The 19,786-nt window shown below is 40.1% G+C and overlaps 2 protein-coding genes and 1 long non-coding RNA gene across 3 annotated transcripts; all 3 read left to right on the top strand.

The window, feature by feature from the left end:
• The first annotated feature begins 6,160 nt into the window (after nt 1-6,160).
• On the top strand, nt 6,161-6,859 carry LOC134209811 (uncharacterized). The gene has a single exon (XM_062685839.1). The coding sequence runs from the start codon at nt 6,161-6,163 to the stop codon at nt 6,857-6,859; it is 699 nt and encodes a 232-aa protein (XP_062541823.1).
• A 4,387-nt stretch (nt 6,860-11,246) lies between these two features.
• Nucleotides 11,247-13,581, top strand: LOC134209810 (uncharacterized). Its single transcript, XM_062685838.1, has 2 exons — nt 11,247-11,385; nt 11,442-13,581. The coding sequence occupies exons 1-2, from the start codon at nt 11,247-11,249 to the stop codon at nt 13,217-13,219; spliced, it is 1,917 nt and encodes a 638-aa protein (XP_062541822.1). The 3' UTR covers nt 13,220-13,581.
• Nucleotides 13,582-18,488: 4,907 nt separating this feature from the next.
• Nucleotides 18,489-18,927, top strand: LOC134216578 (uncharacterized). The gene is made up of 3 exons (XR_009980729.1): nt 18,489-18,661; nt 18,751-18,795; nt 18,864-18,927. It is a non-coding gene; the product is annotated as an uncharacterized LOC134216578 (long non-coding RNA).
• Nucleotides 18,928-19,786: the final 859 nt, after the last annotated feature.

The following is a 19,786-nucleotide window of genomic DNA, read 5'->3' as shown; positions in this document are numbered from 1 at the left end:
ACCGGGTAGTCAACTCTCAAGAGAAACCATCAGCATTCCAAGGATCGAAGCAGAAACCTGGTAAGTTTACCGGAAAGTGCAACCGCCGTCAGAAGAAGGGACACAAGGCCAAGGACTGTCGCGAGAAGTTGAAGACGGATGTGCATGCTGAAGCTAACGCTGCTTCCGGAGGTAAGGCGGTGGTTTTCATGACCGGAAAGTGCGTTCGCACACAGGACGATGGTGTGGTGTCCTTCAAGCTGGATTCTGGAGCCACCGACCATCTTGTGAACATGAACCACTGTTTCGCCGATCTCACGAAGCTGAAGCAACCCGTCATAATCAACGTGGCGAAAGATGACCAATCTCTGGTTTCCTGGAACCGAGGCACGATTAAGGGCGTCAACAACGAAGGCAATCAAATCAGCCTGAAGGATGTCCTCTACGTACCAGATCTCCGAGCGAATTTGCTGTCTGTGAAGAAGATGACAAAAGCGGACCTGAATGTCACGTTTTCGAAGACGGAAGCAATCTTGAAGCACGAAGGAGAGCTGATTGCAAGATGTCCCATGCGGGGCGATTTTTACGAGCTCGATCGGTTTGTCGATACTGTGGCGGCCAACATGTGGAGCTGCGAACGGTAACCTGTGGCACCGTCGACTTGGCCATTTGGGAGAAAGGAACATGCAAGCACTCGTTAAGCACGGAATGGTAACAGGTATTCCCGAGGAGCCAGGTAAATTGGATTTCTGTGATGTTTGTGTTCTCGGAAAGCAGTGCCGAGAACCATTCACGGGTACTAGAGCTCATGCTGCAAGAGCTCTAGAGCGAGTGCAGTTCGATGTGTGCGGTCCCATCACACCAGCGGCCTGGGATGGTTCTCGGTACTTCGTCACCTTTATTGATGATTACACGCACTTCGCAGTAGCTTATCCCATCAAGAAGAAGTCCGAGGTGTTCCAAAATTTCAAGGAATACGAGGCCATGGCTAGTGCTGCTCTGGAGCACTCGATTTCGAAGCTGACTGTCGATCAAGGGAGTGAGTACTGCTCCAAAGATCAGCGTGCGTTCTACGTTTCCAAGGATCCAGATCGAGCCAACCGCAACCTACACACCACAGCAAAATGGGGTGTCCGAACGGTTCAATCGGACAATCGTCGAAAAGGTGCGTGCGATGCTTATTGAAGCCCAAGTTCCGAAGACTCTATGGAATGAAGCGGTCCTAGCGGCGGTGTACCTGACGAATAGAAGTCCAACCAATGCGATATCTGGCTGGAAGACTCCTGCCGAAATGTGGACTGGTCACAAACCGGATCTGAAGAAATTGCGTGTCTTCGGATGCAAAGCATTTGCTTGGCTATCAGCGACACAGAGGAGAAAACTTAAGCCAAAAAGCAAGCCTGCTGTGATGATCGGTTACGCGCCGAATGCATACCGCCTGTGGGATAAAGAGAAGAGACAGTTATTCCTTGCCAAAGATGTGAAGTTTGATGAGAGCAGTTTTCCATTTGCCACCGAGATCCGTGATGAAACTCCATTGGTTGTTGTTCCGTACGAGTTCGAGGATCAAGACAAGGAAGACGTGCACCACCCGGTGCGGTCTGTTCAAACCAATCAGCCACTCGTGGCTCAACAAGATGACATTCTGACTGACGATGATGACGACGAGGGTGAAAACGAAGTTGACGAAACCGGAGCGCTTTCTTCGCAACTAGATCGTGGTTCAAACCTCGAAATGGTATCCCCGAGGCGCAGCGAACGGGAGCGCAGACTCCCCGGTAAGTTAAAAGAATTTCTGGTTGGGAAACTATTCACTGCCGCGCAGTCTCCTTCTACAGATGCTGTACAGAACGTTCCCAATGCGCCATTCGACGGTTCCGATGCACGAGATGAGGCTGAGCGTTTGATCTTCGATGTTCCTGAGGCGTACAAGGAAATCGCTGGACGAGCTGACGAAACCCTTTGGCAGCAAGCAATCAGTGAAGAATTGCAGTCGTTGGCGGACAACCATGTTTGGCGATTGGTGAGATGTCCACCTGACGTGGTTCCGCTTAAATCGAAATGGGTCTTCAGAGTCAAGCCAGACGACCGAGGCGAACCAGTTCGTTACAAGGCACGCTTGGTGGCGAAAGGATTCCTGCAGAAGGCCGGCATCGACTACAACGAAACGTATTCCTCCGTAGCGAAGTTGACCACAATCCGAACCGTTCTTGCTGTAGCAGTCCACCGAAGGATGCACGTTCACCAACTCGATGTGAAGACCGCGTTCCTGTACGGTGAGCTGGAAGAAGATGTGTATATGGCCATACCTGAAGGCATTACGGCACCACCGCACCTCGTATGCAAGCTGGAACGTTCACTCTACGGACTGAAGCAAAGCCCACGCTGTTGGAACAGCAAGCTGAACGACCTCCTACTGGATTTCGGCTTTACTCGTTCGCGACACGACTACTGTCTGTATACCAGGATCGACGATCGAGGGAGGGTATTCATCATCATCTATGTGGACGATTTGCTGATTGCATCCGATCGGCTAAACCTGGTGCAGGAAATCAAGCGTGCACTGTTCAAGAAGCTTCAGATGACGGACTACGGCGGTATAAACCACTTCCTCGGAATCAAGATCCGATACGATAGCGCCACCGGTAAGATGTCCCTGATGCAAGAAGCTGCTGTGGACCGTGTTCTAGCAAAGTTCGGAATGCAAGAGTGCAATCCCGTCAAGACTCTGTGAGATATATTAGCAATTGGGCAATCGACTTTTAGAGTGCATTGATGACAGATATGCAAATATCGTATAACGGTTTGGTTGCCAACACCGACTAGTAAATAGCAGGCCATGACTTTGCCTCTTCCCTCGTGGGACAACGAACGGAGTAGCACGCGGACAAGACAGCACACCTCGTGACGGATAGCTCGTTCGGCAGAATTGGGCCGCACATTTGGCGATCCTGCCAGGTTGTTCCTGGTTGGAAATAATTGTTTTGTAAGTATCCTGTGGGCGTGATTGGGACATTTTTTCATCGGTTTCGACTTGTAATGTCGAAGACGCTCTGGAAGAGCGTCGGATTGAAGGATTTGCACATCGATTTCGACTTGTGATGTCGAAGACGCTCTGGAAGAGCGTCGGATTAAATGATTTGCACATCGGTTTCGACTTGTAGTGTCGAAGACGCTCTGGAAGAGCGTCGGATTAAATGATTTGCACATCGGTTTCGACTTGTGATGTCGAAAACGCTCTGGAAGAGCGTCGGATTGATAAATTTGCTCATCGGTTTCGACTTGTAGTGTCGAAGACGCTCTGGAAGAGCGTCGGATTAAATGATTTACCCATCGGTTTCGACTTGTGATGTCGAAGACGCTCTGAAAGAGCGTCGGATTAAATGATTTGCACATCGGTTTCGACTCGTGATGTCGAAAACGCTCTGGAAGAGCGTCGGATTAAATGATTTACACATCGGTTAAGACTTCAGGTGTCGAAGACGCTCTGGAAGAGCGTCGGATTAAATGATTTGCACATCGGTTTCGACTTCAGATGTCGAAAACGCTCTGGAAGAGCGTCGGATTGATAAATTTGCTCATCGGTTTCAACCTATAGTGTCGAAGACGCTCTGGAAGAGCGTCGGATTAAATGATTTACACATCTGTTTCGACTTGTGATGTCGAAGACGCTCTGGAAGAGCGTCGGATTGAATGATTTGCACATCGGTTTCGACTCGTGATGTCGAAGACGCTCTGGAAGAGCGTCGGATTGATAAATTTGCTCATCGGTTTCGACTTGATAATTTGCTCTGGAAGAGCGTCGGATTAAATGATTTACACATCGGTTTCGACTTGTGATGTCGAAGACGCTCTGGAAGAGCGTCGGATTAAATGATTTGCACATCGGTTTCGACTCGTGATGTCGAAGACGCTCTGGAAGAGCGTTGGATTGATAAATTTGCTCATCGGTTTCGACTTGTAATGTCGAAGAGGCTCTGGAAGAGCGTCGGATCAAATGATTTGCACATCGGTTTCGACTTGTAATGTCGAAGACGCTCTGGAAGAGCGTCGGATTGAATGATTTGCACATCGGTTTCGACTTGTGATGTCGAAGACGCTCTGGAAGAGCGTCGGATTGATAAATTTGCTCATCGGTTTCGACTTGTAGTGTCGAAGACGCTCTGGAAGAGCGTCGGATTGAATGATTTTTATATCGGTTTCGACTTGTGACGTCGAAGACGCCCTGGAAGTCGTCGGATTGAATGATTTGTATATCGGATTCGACTTGTGATGTCGAAGACGCTGTGAGAAGCGTCGGAATGAATGATTTGCTCATCGGTTTGGACTTTTAGTGTCGAAGACGCTCTGGAAGAGCGTCGGATTAAATTATATGCACATCGGTTTCGACTTCTGATGTCGAAGACGCTGGTTTGACAAATGTGTTGTTTCTTGTCGGTTTCGATTAAACATGATTTGTTTTCGGAATAAATGATTTGTTTTCCCATCGGTTTTCTGCTTGGGTTGTCGAAGGTGCTCTGGAAGAGTATCGGATTGTTACAGCTTTTGACGGTGAAGGTTGGGTAGAAGAGGGGCGAATTGTTCGCGTCAAAGAAACGTTAATGCAGATCAGAAGAACACAACTATTCAAACTTGAATTTTGAAGGTGTTGTGTGAGAGTACCGTACTTATTGGCTTGAGCTTGAAGGGCCAATACATAGTATGTTTGAAGAGCTAACGATATTGTTTTAATTTTCCCATTGCAAAGCCATCAAATTGTATTGGATATGGTCTGCCGAATCGAATTCTATTAGTTTTGGATTGCAATGCTGGAAATATTTGCAAAAAAATAAATAAAAGGAATACAGCTGGAGGATCATGAACCTGAAATAGTTGACATTTTCAAAATTTTAAAAAAGACTGGATTAATTTTCTTAGTAAATATGCATTTACGTATTTGTATTTGGACTTGGAATTGAAATATTGAATTTGGATTGTTTTTTGGTATTGGTTTTTAATGAAATATTTGATTTTTGATAATGGGTGAGGTAACATGATTATTATATTTGAAAATTGGGATTGGCTTGGTTGTAAATATTTAATATTATTTTAGAATCAACTTTTAATTATAAGCTAGAGATTGTATTTGAAAGATGGAGTTGGATTAGAATATTAGTTGTGAAAATTGGATATGAATATGAAAAAAAATACTGATACGAGTTATTTATAACCATGCAATGGCAGGCATAAATAAAACTTTAAATTAATTACTGTGGAAATGTTAAAAAAAAAACAAGAACTAGTTGCAATGGAGAGCCATGGAAGATGAATAGAATAAAAAAAAAACTTGATTATTTTATATGAATGTTTCATTTTGGTATTCCATTATAAAAACGTTCCAATGTTGGTCTTTGATTAAAATTTTGTTCATGGAATGGGAATATTGGATTTGCTTTTCGGGTTCATACATTGGATTTGAGTATCAGATTGGAAAATCCTATTAAAATATTTGAATTCCAATTTGAATTAGGATGTTTTTGAATATAGGAATTGAGTACGGATATCGGATACTGGATTGTAAAATAAAAAAAAAATTCGGCAACTAGGGGAACTGCTCCTTGAATTCATACCATGTACCCAAATCAATACCATTCGAAAACTAAGAATCGGTACGCAAATTGTTTTGTTTCTCATTTTTGTGATTTTTTTCAGCAGTGAGCACGCCGGATAACAACAAAACACGACACAAATTGAGCCAAAATTGCCTGTTTTGCGAATGTTATTGATATGGGAGCATGTTATTAATAATGGAACAGATACCCTATTTACTTGTTTAAGAAAATCCTAAGTCAATGGTTTTTTTCTCTTTTTTAGTGAGAGAAGAAGGGGAATGTGAGGTGAGATATATTAGCAATTGGGCAATTGACTTTTAGAGTGCATTGATGACAGATATGCAAATATCGTATAACGGTTTTGTTGCCAACACCGACTAGTAAATAGCAGGCCATGACTTTGCCTCTTCCCTCGTGGGACAACGAACGGAGTAGCACGCGGACAAGACAGCACACCTCGTAACGGATAGCTCGTTCGGCAGAATTAGGCCGCACAGACTCCAGTGGTGAAGGGCTGTCTCCTACCGGCGCGATCTGTGAATCCTGTGTCGCATCCGTACCGTGAATTGCTGGGCAGCCTTATGTACACAATGTTGTGTGTCCGACCCGACATATGCTATGCGGTTGGATACCTGGGGCGCTTCCAAAATCAACCTGGTGAAACTCACTGGCAAGCGCTGAAGAGAGTAGTTCGGTACATGAAGGGTACGAAGAACCTCAAACTTCAGTACAAGCAGCACAACGACGCTGAGGCACTAGTCGGATACGCAGACGCCGACTGGGCGTCGGACACTGAAGATAGAAAATCTGTTAGCGGCTACATTTTCAAGGTTTATGGTAACACCGTGTCCTGGGCTAGCCGCAAGCAACAAACCGTTGCGCTATCGTCGTGCGAAGCAGAGTATGCAGCCTTGAATGCCGCGGCTTCCGAAGGGCTGTGGCTGCACGGAATCCTCCAGGACCTCAAACAAGTCCAACCGAATATGGCGTTCAAAATTTTTGAAGACAACCGTGGCGGCATTTCAATGAACGCCAATACGGAGAACAAGCGTGTTAAGCACATTGATGTGAAGCACCACTTTCTTCGCGACCATGTAGCACAAGGACAACTTACAATTGAAGCAATTGGTACAGCAAATCAGATAGCGGACACGTTCACCAAACCCCTGGAACCTGGACGTTTCCGCGAACTAAGGACCATCCTAGGACTTACCGATTCAGGGGGGTGTTGGAGTAAATCGGCAACAAAGTATGCTGATGACCTTCTTGGAGACCGAAGGCCTCCATAGCAACATAAGTTTTATTGAATAAACAATTGTAGCAAATTTTCAGAAGTAGGCTTTGACAACGCAGGATTTTTTTCCTATTCCTGACATTTTAACCGCGGGAAAATTTTCGTTTTTTTTTAAGATTGAGACAAGATGAAGCGGTACAATCGAAGTAGAGCAAATACATGCCAGACTCTGCAGCAGAAAGATCGGATTCAAGACTGTAGGTCGGGAAAAGCATCCAGATTGTCCCTACCAACGGAAACGTCAAGACTGAAATTTCCATCAATGCCATTGTTATCCGGAAACCCGTCGATGCATCTCAGGGTTACAGCTATTGGTGGAAATTGGAAAATTCATCTCCGAATGTCTTCCCCCGACGACAGTGAGCCCGTAAGAACTTCTGTAGCGGCTGATTACAACATGCGGTGTTGTGTTCAATGCAATACATGTGGTGATGGTGACTATCATCGGTAACAGCATCGTGTTTTGGATTGTACTAGGTGAGAATCTGTATTTTCACACGCCTTTGATGTACAAAGATGCCAATGATGTACAAAGGAAAAAGTATAGACGAATTCAAGTAAAAATAAGAAGAAGACACACGACGGTGTTAACTTTGACAGATCCTACAGCACAGCATAGGAAGATCATTTTAAAATGCTTATAATAAATTCTAGAGAAATTGTAATTAAAATCTGATTAATGTAGGGTACGGAAAAAGTTCTGAATTACATATTCGGAAGCTTATCTCAATTTTTTGAATATTTTTCAAAAATGTATCTATCATACAGTTCGGAACTTTTTCCGTATCATACTTCAATCAGATTTTAATTACATTTTGTCTAGAATTTATTATAAGCATTTTAAAATGATCTTCCTATGCTGTGCTGTAGGATCTGTCAAAGTTAACACCGTCGTGTGTCTTCTTCTTATTTTTACTTGGATTCGTCTATCAGTTGTTTGTGAAAACCCATTGATGTGTAAAAAATCAACCATTTTCAAATAGCATAACTATCTGTCATAAAATGGGGGAATTTCACAATCATGCGATGGGTAAAAAAATACCCATTAGAAGAAACCCCTTATATTAATAAAACGGTTATATTTTTACACATTAATGGGTGAAAAAATAGTTTGACAACGAAGCGTATCCAGTACACCGTTGGTGTAAAAAGCAGCTTGTTTCTGCTTAAAACTTTAATAAAAACTTAAAAACTATCTGCATCGGGAAACTCTCAGAACAACACAAGTAAGGCCACTGATATTTCTTGTAGATAAGTATTGTAATACGTCTAAATTATCCTTCCAGATCGGAAAATGGAAGAACTAAAGAAAAGCAGAGTCATACGTAAAGCTGAACGGTAAGCATTCACGCAGAATAATTGTATACGATTAAACTAAAAACAAATATTATTGATTTCAACAATCGGTTTATTGTTGAGTCAAAAGGATTTGATTGTAGAAACTACAATATTTTCTTTTTGAATTAACAATAAAAAAAAATTAACAATATTTATTTTTGTTTCCAACTTGCATCATTGCGAATAACAGTGTATTTTTTAATGTGTACTTAAACTTGAACACCTGCCATTTTGATATTTCGAAGTTCATAAAATGTCGTCTCGTCGAGCCGAAACTAAGGAAGAATTAGGTGTGGAAGAACTGGATAGTGAGGAGGTGGAAACATTCCATTTGTTGGAGTCCTTTGGATTGTCGATAGATACGATTAATACGTTCATACGTAGGTTAAAAAAAAAATAATTGTCTATATTTATGTTAATTGGTTTTCTAAAACTTTCAGAGCAACAATACAACCTTGAATCTCTAAAACTTGTAGAGCGCAAAGAGTTAGAAGAACTCATTTCAGCTCCGTTGTCTGATAGGACCAAATGCATTGCCGGGTTGAACAGATGGCGTAAAAATCAGGTAATGCAGTTTTCATTGAGCGGTAAAACTATATGCACCCAACATAACCTATTTTTTATTGTCTTTATTAAGGAGACTTTCAGCCCTAGGCTGGCTCGTCTCCGGAGACATAACCTCATTTATGTCATAATCATAAAATGTCTTATCCGAGTCAAAAATTTTGGTTTTAGATATAAACAAAATGCGTTAGGTCCTTTTCAAAACTTCTTTTTTCCAGGACTTCTTCCAGTGACAGATTGTGATTGCAGAAAACAGTCTCCAACGCAGGTACTGTCATCGGTTGCAGAGACAATAACGCGGGACAAGTGCACGGCAGCATATTTGTTAAATTCATCCGGAAAGGGTAAGGCCATAATCCAAAGGTACCAGGAGTCAACGTTCCTCACGAGGAGCGACAAGCGGATTATAACTCACCTAGTTGTTGACGAATTTATTGATCGTTTCGGTAAACTCACACCATCGGAACTCCTGATAAGATCAAAAGACCTGCATGAGTTATTCCCCAACGAGCCACAGGTAAAATAACAGCAAACAATAAAATTTTCTATTTTTATAATTCGCTTTATCCTTTTTACTATAGGATTCATGGTATCAACCAGCCAGTGTCAGTGACAGCTCGGGAAAGAAAGTGAAGTTACGGCGAGTGGCCAAAGGCCGACTTTTTGACCGAAATGTAAATTATAAGCATGTTCCTCAGCCAGTTCCATCAGCTGGCGTGTTACCGTCTGCGAGTGACGAAGGGCCTAGTGTCTCCGAAGAACTAGGTAAGTAATACGATTATATTTATGTAAAAACTAAGGAATGGTTCAAACATAATCAGGATGAATGGGAGGCGGTCAAACTCAAATGGAAGCAAACGAGTTTCATCAGATTGCATGAACTCTCTAGATTGAAAGACAGAACGTGTAACGCGGTTTTGGCAGAATACTCTATTTTAAATAATCACCAGGGATACCAGCTAGTTCAACTGGACTTCGAACAGAAGTATCCGGACAAATCGACTCTTCTATTTGACAGCTGGAAGTATTTTGTGGCAGGTGTTATTCCGATATTAGAAGCAGAAATATTGGATGCCGAAGGAAAAACCTTACTGTCAACCATTAAAACCGAAGAACACTCCGGTAAGTACAGATTAAATCTTCTGAAAGAATAATATAAGAGTATCTCATCTCTATTCGAGCTACTCACAGATTTTCTAGACGTCCACTACGATATAAACTAGTTTGCGAAAAATCACAGGGCTGGCAAAGAGTTACTTTTTGTATCTCAAAGCTTAGTTTTATTAAAAATGTATACTTAAACTTGTCCTTTCTCATAGAACCCATATAAGTAGCCCATATAATAAGTTTTATTTATATGACATTGCATTGAACCTAATTCATTTTCAACGAGTATCGATAGAAGTGAGCTGTACAATCCTACCTTAAAGTATAGCTAGATAATAAAATTTCGTATATTTTATTTATTATTTCTTCCATTTAGATGCTCAAAACGTAGCGATAGTTGAACTTTTGGCTCATCTTTTACCATGTACACGTGTGATTGGATTACGTGGTCGCAAACACTGGAAACCATCGATCCAGGAGACGAAGGATAGCATTTTTCTACGCGTCAAGGATTTTTCTCAGCTCGACCCTACTCTTTCTAAGTTGATCAATAGTTGGCACGATAAAGGTCTCCCATCAACTCAAATTATCATCATACACGGGGAGGACATACCAACGGCCTTCACATTGTGGCATGAGTCTGTGTCATACAAGCTTCCAAATTTCCTGAAAGCGTTGGACATTTGTATCAAACTGTTTAAAGCATATGACATCGAATTTCCTGCTCAGTCATCCGGCGTGTGGACTTTGCTTGCCGCATGCCTTTATGATTTTGACATCGACCAACCAAATATAGAAGCTTATCGTACGGCGATTAAAAGTAAGAACCAATTACAATGATCAGATGCATCGTGGAAAGGTGCCAGTGGGTATCGTCAAGTTACGAAAGATTGTACGATCATCTCAACCGATACCATCAACCACTATCCAAATTTTGTTGTAATATCGATAGTTGCACAAGAACTTTCAATTTACGAGCGTCTTTTATTAGACATTACAAGAAGCATTTTCTTAAGGACATGCATCGCGATACATCCAATCATAGTACATAGACTTCTCAGATTCAGCCTCGTATAATATAATACCAACTGAAGACAACAAGTTGATCGATGGAAATGTCGAATCAGATCAATTTCCCATGATCGGTTTGGAAAGTGTATTGCAGAAAATGGATAATTTATGTGACGATTTGAACTTAAAATGGTTAAACATTAACTCTTTTCCACGAACCACTGTTTTCGAGATTCAACATGATATTCGCAAAAAACATACTTGTTCCCATTGAAGATTTGTTGAAAACATTACACAGTATCGGATTATTATCAAAGGAAGGAAAACAGTTGACAGATAGCATGTTGCTAAACTACACAGGAATGGAAACTGAATACAAATTTATCCAGACGCTACAACGAAATGACCTGTTCGTCGATGCTAGAGAGTTCATCATTAGCAATCAACTGCAACCGAGCGTCGTCAACAATATTCAGCAAATGGATAATGATCCTATTACAGGTATTATATCTCTAGTGTACCTACTTACCATACTCTAATTCTTGAATATTTTCCAGGAATTCTCATGCCTATACAATTTCAGTTGCGCAAATACTTGGAGTCACCAAATGTATTTCAAACAATTATGAGCAACTTGGCGCCATCGACGGACGGATGTATTCGTAGCATCGTAGATGGTAATCTTTGGAAAAGCAGAACAGCTGGAATGTCTCCGAAAATCGTAGTTCCGATCAACTTGTTCTTCGATGACTTCACTACCGGTGACACTGTCTCGCCGCATGCATCGACCACTTCAGTTTGTGGAATCTACTATTATGTGCCATGTCTGCCGGGACATATTTTGTCGAAGCTCGTTAACATTTTCGTAGCTGGATACGTGTTATCCGAAGACAGGAAGTCACACACAAATGAAGAACTTTTCACTAATCTAGTCAATGTACTGATTGAATTAGAATGCGATGGATTACAAATAACGTTAGATGAGCAGAAATTAGTAGTTTACTTCATGGTAGGGTCCATAACAGGAGACAACTTAGGACTCGCAGGTATATTAGATCTTGTTGAAAGTGCTCGTGCAAACTACTACTGCCGTAGGTGTAAGAGAGATAGAACACAACGCGAAACAGATACAATTGAGCATCCAAAAAGTTTTCGATCTATAGCAAACTATGAAACAGACATCGAATTACAAGACGTGTCAATGACTGGAGTCAAAAAATGCAGTATCTTCAACAGAATTCCATCATTTCACATAGCCAGGAATGTCTATTTTGATCTCATGCATGACTTGTGGGAAGGAGTTTGTGTTTATGGGCTAGGCCATTGCCTAAACTATTTCGTGTATAAGAAAAAATATTTTGATTTAAATCAACTCAATAGTAGAAAGAATTTATTTCAATTCGGTAATCTGCACTCTTCAAACATTCCTAATAATTTATTGGACACAAATTTATCAAAAAATAAAATTAAGATGACGGCTAGTGAAATTAAAACGTTAGTTACATTCTTACCGCTGATTATCGGAGATAAAATACCTGATCAAGATGAAGTTTGGACATACTTTTGTAATTTATTGAAGATTTGTCACATTTTGATGCTACGTGAAATTCCCTCAAGTATCGTTCCTTTATTAAGAGAAATCATCGATCTTCATCACTCTCAGTACCAAACACTATTTGGCGATACCTTAAAACCGAAGCACCATAACTTGGTTCATTATCCGTCATTTTTGGAAGATTCTGGAACAGCTCGGCATCAATGGGCGATGCGCGGAGAAGCGAAACACAGAGATGCGAAACAGTACTGTAGAGTAAATAACAATAAAATTAATCTTTGTAAATCGTTAGGCATTAAGATTAGTTATAAATTTGCCCATAGCGTTATAAATGAGCTCTTCATACCGCCAATGATATATTTAAGTAAGTCTAAAACTATACTAGCGCAATTAACTTCGGAGCATAGAAATTTGATTCAAAAATCTAACATTGCTTTGAATTTCAGCGACTCAGTAAAACACCTGAGCAGTTTTGTTTTATGCAGTACAGTATTTAGCAAAGGAACTGTGTTTTATTTAGGCCAAGTAAACCTCATAAGAATGTATGAAGTGGAAAACATAATTCTTAATGATCAAAATCAACTAATTTTAATTTGTAAAAAAATGATCTACAGTTGTTTTAACAAACATTTGCAATCGTTTGAGATAATCAGAACAAATGAATTACAAGCACTGTGTAACATTGAAAAAATGAAGACCCAAGCTGTAAATTTACATAAATTAGGAAGTAAGCTGTACTATCGATGTTGTAACATTAATGTACATATAGATAATAATTGATGTGTAAATAAATTGTTTGAAAACATAAATCATTTTTATTCAAGCCAACACAAAATCAAAAGGGCGGTATTATTAATTCGGATGCACTATTGTAGCTTAAACAATATTATATTGTTGCTTCAACAATAATATATTGTTGAATCAATCATATTTTTACAATGGAATCAAAAAAGCATCAATCATCAAATCAATAATAATATTGTTGTTTTAACAATAAAATTTATCAAAACATGATGCGGTTTGATTGTAAAAACAACAATATTATGGATTGAATCAAACAATAAATATTATTAGCCCTGAGCTAACAATATTTATTGTTGAATTTGAACCAGAATATTGTTGTTTCTACAATACGTTTCTGTGCGTGTTTTTATCCCGAATTGATTTCTCTAATCTAAATAATATAAAAGGTAATCCTTTTACAGTTGATGGCTAATGTGCGTTTACGGAGAAAACACTCCTGGCGATTTGTAACAGCAAACTCAACCTCAATACAAGCCGGAAGGATGATCTTGTGGTTGCTTTTCATCCTCTATGTGGAAGTTCGGGTGGAGGATGAGGTGCAAGAACCTCAATTGATATTAGAAGATTTGTTGTTTCCTTAACCATATTAGAAATGAATAAAAACAAGCAAGTTTTTTTTTATTTTTTTTCAACTTATGATTAATGATTATGAGTATAGCATAAATTTACTATTTATCAAAAAAGCTAAATTATCTGAGCGCGAAAATGGGTATTTTTTCACCCATTTTGCGAGATTTTTGTTTTCTTTCAATGGGTGAATAAATACCCATTTTGTGACATAAACTGATTTTACCCATTAATGGGTAAATCGGGTTTACCCATTAAATGGGGAGAGACACTTCTACAGAAAATGGGTGTTTTTTCACCCATTAATGGGTTTTTACAAACAACCGTGCACGGTTGTTTGTGAAAACCCATTGATGTGTAAAAAATCAACCATTTTCAAATAGCATAACTCTAGATTGCTTTGAGAATAGGTCGTATGTACAAAAGAGAGACTCTCTTTGTTCACGCTCTCTTTCGCTAATAGATCGGCAAGTTTAGCATTTTCTGCAACATTTTCACTTTAGCACGCTAGGCAAAGCTATTGTCTTTAGATATCTGCCAAAAAATCCAACGTAAATTTGTACATAGCTTTGTAATAATCGAAAGAGAATGGAACCGAAGAGAGGCTCTCTTTTGCACATACGACCTATTCTCAAAGCACTCTAGAACTGTTCGAGAGTACGCCTGCCTTATCCGTGTAAACCGTGTAAACCCATCTTACGCACTACTATACTCCCGCCGATGAAGAGGGCAACCTTCTACACAGCGACTGTGGTATATATGAAGATATGGATAAGGACACAGAAAAACGACAACAAAAACAACAATCTAAAATCTAAAACATTGAACACGCGGTTGAATTATAAAATATTATTTACTTAAAATCAGCTAAAATTATGTAAGTAGATATTATGAAACCTTCTTTAATTGAGTTCTCCAAGCGCAGTTTTTCGCACACCAACGTCAGTGTATAGGATATATAAAATAAAAGTGGGTGGTAATCTTGTTGCGGCAAAAATATTACGAATACTTTTGGAGGAAGACAGCACACATTGACAGGAATACAGCGAAGTCACGCACACTTTCATTTATTTGGAGAAGTCAATTGAAATGATTAAAACATACTATGTGAACTAACTTGATTAATTGAAATTATACAGACGAGAACAAAGTAAACAGACAGTTGCGGACAGTAGACAGACAGACTAAAATTAGGACTATTAACGTGAGTAGTAAATTATGTACCCTAGTGCTAAAATAACGAAAAATTAAAATCCGCAGCTTAAAGCATTCTCCCATAAAAACGGGTTTGCTACAGAGGCGTCCGAAATCCTTCTGTCGTATCCGTCGCAACAAACTTTAAGGTTAATACCTCGAAGTGAGTGCTACTAGCAGTCGGAATGTCGGACTCGAATAGAGTGCCAGACAAGCGTCGCGGTGTCATCCGACAGCTGACGGACGAAGAAAGCTACGTCGCCGGCCGTTGCTCCTCCTGCGACCGCCCAGATGTAGCTGATAGATGGATGGTCCAATGTGATTTATGCCAACGGTGGTTTCACTTCTCATGCGCGAGAGTCGACGAGAGTGTTAGAGACCGTAGTTTTGCGTGTGGCACTTGTGCACTGCAACATGGTTTAGAATCAACCCGATCAACCACGTCCAGCACCAATTCAGCGAGAAGACGGCTCGAGCTTTTAAGATTAGAAGAAGAAAAGGAAGTACAGGAGAAATTGCTGGCGGAACAAGTTGAAGAGGAGGCCGTGCTACAGAAGAAGTTAGCGGAAGAGGAAAAGGAGCGTCGGAAGAGGATCATGCAGGAGAAGTTGGACATTGCCAAGCGGTATATTACCAAGAAGTACGAAGTGCTACAGGAGGAAGAATTATCGAATAAAGGTGGGAGCCGGAAAAGTCATGCCAGCACTAGAAGCAAACTGAGCGATGTTGAAAGGTGGATAAATAATCAAAATTTGGCCATGGCCACTGGATCCGGGACAAACCAAGTCCCCATCGGTGCCACGGCGAATGCCGAAATTAACCCCAAATCAACCGCTGGTAGATCATGTGTGGGTACTATTCCGAAGAAGTGGGTTGATAAACAAGCTTTGGCCATGACCACTAGATCCGGGACAAGCCAAGTCCCTATCGGTGCCACGCCGAATGCCGTAATTAACCCCAAAGCAACCGCTGGTAGTTCGGGTGGTGGTACACTTCCGACCGTTTCGACACAGGCTGATGTCCCCTATACGTCTATAGCAGCTGCTGGTTCGTACGACTTCAACAACATTGCGTCGTGGGGAATACTCGTACCTCGTTCTGTTCAAAGCCCAGTGAATTCAGCTTCGATTCTTTGTTCATCGCAACCAACAACGTCCAGTACTCTAGTGGAAAAAGGCAGATTTCTCACACCGCCAATCATGAAGCAGCTAACAGTTATCCCTCAGTGAGAACGAAGCCAGTTGGCCCACCTGTGTTCGACATGGACATATCTCCACCTCACGTCGGTGAAATGTCTAGAGCGGATCTAGAACGAGAGCTGCTGGAACTGCAGCAACAGTTAGCCAACCTCAAGCGAAGTTCATCCGATCAATGCCCAGCCCCCGGCAACACTAACAACGTTTCATTTCCGGTAACTAGCCTAAGTGATACGATAGGAACAGGTACGTCAAACTTGCATGTTCCCATTCGAGTGGCCCAAGAAGTAGGTAGACACACGCAGTTTCCGCGCAGTAACTCAATAGGGACTCAGGCAAATGTTAGTTTTGCTACACAATGTACCACACAAGACACTGTTTTGAACGCTAGTTTTCTTCCTCGCTGGAACTCGATAGTATCGTCAAGCAATTTGGCATCGGACCGGTCAGGGGTTCCCAATCCGAACAATTATAAAAATCCCATCGTTCCTGCTGGAAACTTGTCCCAACAGTACCGATCAAACCTGTCATCTGTCATAAAATGGGGGAATTTCACAATCATGCGATGGGTAAAAAATACCCATTAGAGGAAACCCCTTATATTAATAAAACGGTTATATTTTTATGGGTTAAAAAATAGTTTGACAACGAAGCGTATCCAGTACACCGTTGGTGTAAAAAGCAGCTTGTTTCTGCTTTAAACTTTAATAAAAACTTAAAAACTATCTGCATCGGGACACTCTCAGAACAACACAAGTAAGGCCAATGATATTTCTTGTAGATAAGTATTGTAATACGTCTAAATTATCCTTCCAGATCGGAAAATAGAAGAACTAAAGAAAAGCAGAGTCATACGTAAAGCTGAACGGAAAGCATTTTTATCCCGAATTGATTTAGGTAGGTAAGGTAGATATGAAGTGATCCAATTGACGTTTAGATGAAAAACGTCGGAAGTATTGTATTCTTCCTTCTAAACTAACAGGACGCATCTGGTAAAATATTTTGTAAGAAGCGTTGTTCCTGTTTCTCAAGTGCACATCCGGCGTCATTAGTGACTGTTTCTTCAGGATTCTTGTTGCTGAGTTACTTAATTTGGTGAGTTTGTTCCTTTATAACTTGCGCTGTTCTTGGGCCATTGTATCTTGAATTTTGTCAAGAAATTGTATTAAATAACGTGCTGCATAGTGAGAATAACAAATATCCTATTTGGTCCTTGATGGTGAAAAAATTAGTTCTAATGAGTCTTTGTATAAATACATTGGTATCTCCTATCAATTTCTAGTTTTTTGCGTGGTTTCCATGAAATTACTGATACCACAAATTGATTATTGAATCCAATTATGTACTAGAAACTGAATTTTACCTGTTTTAGCTTTATGAGTATGATATGCTAATTTGTTTTTGTATGATCCCAATCGATTTTTTACAATAATTAAAAAAACGATTCCGAGCACGGAACCCAAGTAACACCGAAAACATCATTATTAACGAAGATCTAATAATAATGTTGAATTAAGGTCAGGAAAATGAAATACAAAACATGTTATGTTCAAGGAAAGCTATGATAAGGTTTTTGCAAAACATACAGCAATTTGATCGGAGAAGAAGTTTTATACTACTTTCTCACAACTTGCTGATAACATGCTGTCGATTTTTGACATTTGTTTGGTTTTTTGAGATGTTTCGTTTTACATTCTCACAACATAAAACATGTTTACAGGAAGATTTTACGAACAAGGTCATAACATGTTCATTTTTAACATTTGTTTCGTCAGAATATATACCCAAATGATAGAAGTTTAACGTAAATTCAACATCTTCAGATCAATGTTATGAACGTTCTTCATCGACCATGTTGTTTATCGACAACTCGCCATATTGTTTTTCTTTTGCAGTTTCGAGAATTTGTTTACATATCAATTTCAAAATTATGCTTTGGCATAGTTATATTTTTCTTCAATCAATGGCGCATGAATTAAGGAGAAGTAAAATGAAAAGTTAGCCAATGAAACATGATCCGCATATAATGCTTCGACCGAGGCTTCGGAACAAATTTGATTTATTTATTCAGTTTGTATATTTATGTTTATTAATATTATTAAAATGGTGTTCATCATTTCATGCATGCTTGTTTTCATTCGTTTTTTGTATAAAATTAATTTCTTTGACCAACACCAACACGGTCAGCATTTTTGTTTTGGTATCAATTTGACAGAACCTTGTTGAAGGTCGGTTATTAAAAACATCCTTAGTACTTAAGTTTTGTCTTGTGAATGTGCAATCAAAAACAAGGTTGCGACTGAAAGATGTTGAAAATACGGATAATTTTTGCGCTGTTTGGGTCGTGTAAAAGTAATCAAAGCAGTTTTTCATACCAAAACTTAACATACTATATGTTCGAAAGATGTATTTTTTACACTCATACAACAAACCGTGTTACTTGGGAAAATATGGAGATGCTGTAAGTAAAAATATGGTATAATTTTATTGTCTTATGAGTTTTTGCTTGTTTTTCATCGCTTTTGTTACTTTTTCTTTTTCTCGTTCTAGAGAGCGAGTAATGGCGCTTAAACCTAGGCCTATATGTACACTGAGGTACATAAGTACTTGTCATGCTATCATAGTAATCTATCTAAATTTATGCGAATACTTTTGCCCATCAGTGTATAAGCCAGGGCACTAGACTAAAAACTGTGTCCCATCCCAAGACGTCGAGGACCCAAGGAGTGTACATTAATCTTCTTAGCAAAGTCACTCCCTCCGTTGATCATGTTATTTATTGCTAAATAATCTGATTGCCGGGGAGTTATGGATTATCTCTCAAATTCAAGCCTGCACGGTGGGCCTGGCCGGTTTTAATGCTTGTGTCATATTTATGATATGCTGCAAATATTAATGCAGACAAGAAAATGCTCGGAAATACAACCAGGATGCTTTTCAATACTGGCTGTGCATGTGCTAAGACAAGACAAGATAAACAATTGTAGCAAATTTTCATTCCTGTTCAAGCTCTCCACCGAACAAGTTGAATAAATAGTTTTCTGCTGTTAAACTGCTGTTCTATTTTATTCCGACCATCAAGATTACTTGACCTATATACTTGCCCTATCTATTTGCACAGTACTTTAGAAGTCCATACCACTCTTTAGGGGAAAAGTGGGTAAAACCGACACCTTAAGGTCACTCCTGACGGGATCCAAGTTTCAAAGTGCTTGCGTTTTCGGGGGCACACCACTCGATAAGGATCCGGTGCATAACTGTCATTTTTGTTGATTTAGCTTTGCTGCGTCGCAGCATGCGTGAAAAAATAAAAATGACAGTTGTACGTTGCTTCCGTATCGAGTGGTGTGCCCCCGAAAACGCGAGCACTTTGAAACTTGGATTCCGTCAGGAGTGACCTTAAGCAACTTTACAGTTCCTCAATCTATGAAACAATTTTCCGGTCTAGAAATTTCATACAAACATACTTTGGCTCTTCATGCATCAGTTCATGTGGTCTCAGGACAATATTTCTTGATAGAATTTGATTTATGATGAAAACGCGAACAGTCCATCTTCCAGCCCAAACAGCTGGGGTGCGGGTAAG

The sequence above is a fragment of the Armigeres subalbatus genome, chromosome 2, assembly GCF_024139115.2.
Source record: "Armigeres subalbatus isolate Guangzhou_Male chromosome 2, GZ_Asu_2, whole genome shotgun sequence".
In the NCBI taxonomy this organism is placed as follows: Eukaryota; Metazoa; Arthropoda; class Insecta; order Diptera; family Culicidae; genus Armigeres; species Armigeres subalbatus.
The sequence above is the reverse complement of the archived record's forward strand: the minus strand, read 5'-3'. Positions and strand labels throughout refer to the sequence as shown.